Source organism: Vollenhovia emeryi, unplaced genomic scaffold (assembly GCF_000949405.1).
Source record: "Vollenhovia emeryi isolate VEMERY1.0 unplaced genomic scaffold, V.emery_V1.0 DF939128.1, whole genome shotgun sequence".
In the NCBI taxonomy this organism is placed as follows: domain Eukaryota; kingdom Metazoa; phylum Arthropoda; class Insecta; order Hymenoptera; family Formicidae; genus Vollenhovia; species Vollenhovia emeryi.
Window position 1 is genome coordinate 2,495,683 of NW_011967238.1, and position 5,710 is coordinate 2,501,392.

Below are 5,710 nucleotides of genomic sequence, written 5' to 3' on the forward strand. Positions count from 1 at the left end.
TGTACTACTTTTCCCTCCGACAAACAGTCGTCGAGTTATCATAAGCTAAACATTGAAAAAGTTATAAATTTTCTAAGTAAAACCTTCAACGAATCGATATCCTATTCGGAGGGGACGGCGGTCCAATTAATACGAAAAGGTTTCCGTGTGCACGCCAGATTAACGAATATCAGTCGTAACTGTACGGAGTGACAGACCGGTTCTGCACGTTGCGACGTCGCAGAGCGATCTTTCGGTGGCTGAAATCGGCGCAAAGTCCCGGAGTCTGCAGATCGAAACGCATTTACGAATCCCAGCTGCCATGTGTTGCCGGCCAGAGAAAACCTTGTAAGCTACACAGTTCAGCATTTCCTTTCTTCAAATCCACCACCGTGTATATACTAAACTTGGCTAATACAATATTAATCTAATTTATTAACTTCGTCCAAGAGAAAGATACGATCGCGAGATTAAATGTGGAGAATATATGCAATCGCGATGCCTTTTATTTGCTGGTATAATAATATATTTGTCTCGACAATGAATTTTTGTCATGTCTAATCCGAGACGATTGCTAAATCGTAGACTTCTTGCACTTAATTTGGCACTGACGTCGCGCATTGTGCTACCAAAGATGGCAAACTCGGATATCGCTGAAATTCTGCACCGGCCTATCAGGAGTCTAACTTTTCCAGAAAACAGCAATATGGGTGTGAGTGCACGTAAAAATACCGCAACATTTTGTAACAATAAATTTCCCAGTTACGATTAGGCGCGAATGCTGTCATCTTAATTTAATACATTTGATTTATAATTTGATGATCTTTTTAAATATGACTATATATCTTCTCGCTTTTCAAGCAACTATTGTTATTTGTTAGAATCTTAACTTTGAGAGAAAAGATAAGACAGCGTCCCCTTAAAACTTCTCTCAATCCCGAGGGCAGTCCGATGCAGGTATGAATAGTCGCGCGGCGATTATGCGATTAACGTTTCTTGCAGATCTTCGTCGCTCTCGCGGTGCCGCTCGAGGATCCTCTGAATTCGATCTCGCTATCGTATTTCTTCGAGGCTAACTACGTTTTACCGCCGAACATAACGTACCCCGAGCCCTGGACGGGGGTAAAAAGGAGGAAGCGGAATATCGAGAGAGCCACAGTCTATCGGGTTCTGGAAAGTAAATTCGAGAGGCAAGTTCGCAAACAAATAGCTGCGCGTTATGGGAACGTAGTCCCTTCGATTCGCTGGTATAATCCTTTCGCGCCGCTACCTCGCGGTTCACGTTCTATCTGATTCGACATCTTGCGAGGTCGATGATAACGTCGATATTCATGCTTTCTCCAACTAATCCATCTAATCCAATCGTCTGCCGAACAATACTGCCGTTCAACGATAACAAATTCCTTTTGTAATTCATTACGAAACTTTTCCTCTCTTTCGGGGGGCTCGGCTTCCTCTCCTGACGACCGACACGCACCAACGCCTCGGCAAAACGGATAAAGCTGCTCGTTGCCGAGCACGTCGTAAACGATCCGATTGGCATGCAACGAGGCGATAAAATCGATCCGCCGTCGTCGATTATCGCACCCGAAATCGGCGTTGATCGCGAAACGCGGGGAACGGGAGAAGTTCCGCCGGGACGCCGCGCGGCAGCGAACAGAAGGGAAATCAGCGTGGAGACTCGAGGCGAATGCATTCCCGGCTCCATTTTACGAGCACTCGGGGCGTCTGGGAATTGCGTTACATCGCCCGGCGCGGGGTATACACAGGTACCTACGAATTACGTATGCGCGCGAGCCTTCAATCCGGTATTTAGAGAATCGTAAAGCGCAAGGTAAACAGTTGTTGCCGCAACGGCGAGCCTCTCGTGCGATCCTCTCTCGTTCCCTCCGTCCCTCCCGCAATCTCCGGCGTAATCCTCACCTCGTGTGCGAGCGCTCTCTCTGATTTTTGCCTCCGTCTGCCTGTAGCTCCGGATATTCCGGAAGGGAGTGTCTGCTGAGAGCAATCTGCGAGACCGCGGAGCTTCCGCTCCGGCACAATGGGTTGATCGGCGACATCGTGCACGTGATCTTCACGTAAGTTCTGCCGTTGACATTAACGATAACGGCCGAGACTCTGGCGGTACATTCGTGATGCCATTATCCGCGTAATTGAAGCGACACGCAGTTCAAATTATTTCCCCTTCGTGTAACTTTGATTTCAAACTGTTCCGTTTTAAAGAGCGCGCAGGCCACGTGGCGCCAGAGCGAAGGGGATTATTTCCGAGAAGAAGAAGCTAAGATGAACTCCCGCGTTCGACAAAATTGAAAATGACAAATATGTCGGCGCGCAGTTCTACTTCGAATTTAGTCACGATACGTGACTTTCGTGAAATAACTGTTTATTGCGATAAATATTGCCACATGCCTCGGTGGTCGAATTGGCGAGACGCCCGCCTAGTGCGAGGGCATGGTCCAGGTTCAAACCCTGGCTGAGATCAATTCTTCGCAATAAATTTAAAAATTGAAATCACTTGGACACTGACATCCTGTCTCGGCTCTTACATCCTTTGTTACTTCGTATTGGTGAAAATTAAAAGTGTTATAAATTCTCGGCTGCTCTCCCAGATTATTATCGGCAGGTTACGTTTCCGATGCTCGTTAATAATAAGCACAAAAATAATTTCATTCGGGAACAAACTCGTACACCCACAGAAAATAAAATTCCGGGCTCAATGCTATTACACTTGAATGTATCATAAAATAGGATCGATGTAGCGCCAATTATATTTATCATAGAGAAAGGAATATTTTAATCTTAAATGAAAAATTCTAAAATCCAGAATAAAATGATAGTATCGTCTTTTGTTGAGCGGTGCCAACTTCGTGCGTTGTAAGATGGAGGGAAAAATTCTAAACGCAACAATGTATATAAACCTACATTTATATAAGTTACTCTTGTCCCAATATAGTAAGTCAATCTATTTTAATTCGATAGAGGAGAATAAGAATTATTGATTTTATTTCGGTATCGTCTTATTTTGATACTAAATGAGGTTGTGAGAAATATAAATGCATCAAGAATATTTTTGTCTCGGTAACAGAAGTCCTTTCTGAGGGTGGACGATTTCACGAGATAAAATTTGTAAATCTCAATTATAAACTCGCGGTTGAATTACCCTTTCCGCACATTACACGGCATTGTTCGGTGGTGTAAAACGGGCCAAAGGATGCACACGCGAATTCTCTCTCTCTCTCTCTCTCTCTCTCTCTCTCTCTCTCTCTCTCCCTCTCTCTCTCTGTTAAAAAAACCGGGGAAGAAAGGAGAAATAGAGGAGGGCCGCTCGCGGGCCTCTTTTTTCCCTCCGGAAACGCGGCGTTCCAAGGCGCTGCAAATTGGAGTAGATACGCGCCGTAGAAAAGCAAATTTGGCTTCCTCACGGCATCTCCCTCTACCCCCCGCCCACCCTATAGAGACGTGCTTCCGCTCGACTCGGCTTCGACCCCCTTCTCGCGGACGTATTCGCTTTCCAAGTCAGGGACGTATGAATAAAGGACACGGACCCGCGGGCAAAAACGACATTGTCGTCGACGCCGACACGTCGCGCGCGGCGAACGAGCGAAAAGTCTCCTAAGCGCGGCGCCCAATCGCATAGAGCTAGAGCGCCACACTCTGCGCGATTCGTGATTCGCAGTTTATCATTCGTAATATGTTATTTGTCGTTTCGTTCGTGTTAATTTCGACAACATAACATCTACCCAGTTAAAACGCGTAGCCAATCAACCTGCAGCTATTCCATAAAAGCAGCAAGTTGATTGGCTGCACATTCCTCGGAACTAGAACTTGGACAAAGTTCTAGCATCGCGGACACAGGCTTTTACAGAGCTTGCATCGTAAGTCTATAATTAGTCGAGTTTCAATGTTAGTCGAAACACCGCTAGCGAATCACTGCGAATGGCAAATCAACCAATTTTTCCTCCACGCTATTCACAAACAAAGGTGAAAAGAAACGGTATATGAGTTCACATTTTAATAAATTACAAGTATACAGGTAGGCTACCTACCTTAGACCCGCGTTAATAGTTTTCTATATGCTGTTTACTATTCACGAATATACGAATCGCGAATCGCGCATTACGGATCGCGCATAGTGTGGCGCTAGCTCAATGCGTTGATGAATCGCGCGCCGCATCTATGAAACGACCGACGTATGTACGTCGAGAGCGCCCTTCTCCCGGCTTCCGCGTCCCGCGTGCCTTTGCCGCGTTATGCAAATGAGCGCGCGTTTCGCGCCGCGAACGAACGCGCGAAACATAGCTACGCTCGCTAGGGAAAGAAAACGCCCGGCTATTTTCTCTCGCGCGCACAACGTTCCAGAGTCCGCGGCTGAGGCCCTTCGATCCCTCGGACACTTTCCTCCTCCGCCTGGTTATTAGAGCGAGTTCCGCTGACGGGACTCCTCTCTCGCATCCGGGGCGAAGATGCGCGGCGCGCGAGGCGAACAAGCGACGGGAAAGGGACGGTCGTCTCTTTAAGATTTTTGCACGCAGCTCCGCGCATCGTCGCGCCCCGTCGATGATAACGACAATGCGCGGCTACCCGCCCCGCCTCCCTCCCAGCGGATGGGAAAAGAAAGAAGAACACAAAGGGAGTTCGTTTCGCGTTCTTCGTTCACGGCGCCACGCCGGCCTGGTAACGTTGATGCGTTATTACACGCGACCCGGGCGCGTCCTCATCTCTTCTTGACTACCAGAAGAAACGTGAAATTACGAGGGGGATTTCCCGCGTCTCTCTTTCTGTTGCGAACTGTCGCGGCCTCGGGCCGGATTCCGCCCGACGATGCGGACACAAGAGACCAGAACGCTAGAAACGGGACGAGAGAGACAACGGGCGGGAGAGAAATGTTCCGCGCCACATCGACATCTGTAATAACATCTCAATACGATAACGCTCGCCGTCGTTTCTGTTATATTAAAATTTCTCCCGTCGCAGCCTCGGAGGGGGAGATTTGACAGGCGGCCGTACGCCGCACTTTTCCATTACTTTCCCCGCAGCGCGGGAAACCGCCGAATAAACTTCGTTCGGTCTATACGAGATAACGAAGTCGCGAAGTTGCGCGCGGCGTCCTTAAATTTTAATAAAACCAGTAATAAACTTTTCGAAACGCCCGGCGCTCCCGCGGACGAAGGGGTGGAAAAGCGCGGAGCGATACCGCCCGTCGGATATTCCGGGACGTGTCCCCGGGATGCAGCCTCACTCCCGCGAGTCCGGAAAAAACTCGCGAAACATCACCGTGAAGGGAAATATTTTTCATTCGGTTCGTTTCCAGCACGCAGGATATTCAAGATTTATCGTCTCTCATCGAGAAGAGAAGGGGGGGGGGGGGCTCGCGCACTCCCTCGGAGTGAGAGACAAGGGAGTGCCGGGATTGCGAGAGACGGAAATCGGCGGGAGAGGTGCGGTGGGCGGACAGGAGCAGGGGGGGGGGGGGAGAGAGAGAAAGGGAGAGAACGAAATAAAACTCCAATAAACCGATCGCATCGTTGTAACAAAAGACGATAGAAAAATTGGACCGGCGGAATCGGTTTTTCTCCAAATGACCATCACCATGCGAGATATCCGGGGTTGTTTTCGCCGTCGCGACTCTGCCGCTTGCAGCATCCCACGCGAATAATGCCGACAGAGAGAAAGAGAGAGAGAGAGAGAGAGAGAGAGAGAGAGAGAGAGAGAGAGAGAGAGAGAGAGAGAA

The 5,710-nt window shown here is 48.6% G+C and overlaps 1 protein-coding gene across 1 annotated transcript in view; it reads left to right on the plus strand.

Moving 5' to 3' along the window:
- The first annotated feature begins 613 nt into the window (after positions 1 to 613).
- Positions 614 to 5,710, plus strand: part of LOC105568721 — a 6,772-nt gene continuing 1,675 nt past the window's right edge. Inside the window, exons 1-3 of the mRNA XM_012024590.1 lie at positions 614 to 691; positions 982 to 1,169; positions 1,950 to 2,057. Coding sequence (XP_011879980.1) covers positions 614 to 691; positions 982 to 1,169; positions 1,950 to 2,057 — 374 coding nt within the window. The remainder of the gene's footprint in view (positions 692 to 981; positions 1,170 to 1,949; positions 2,058 to 5,710) is intronic.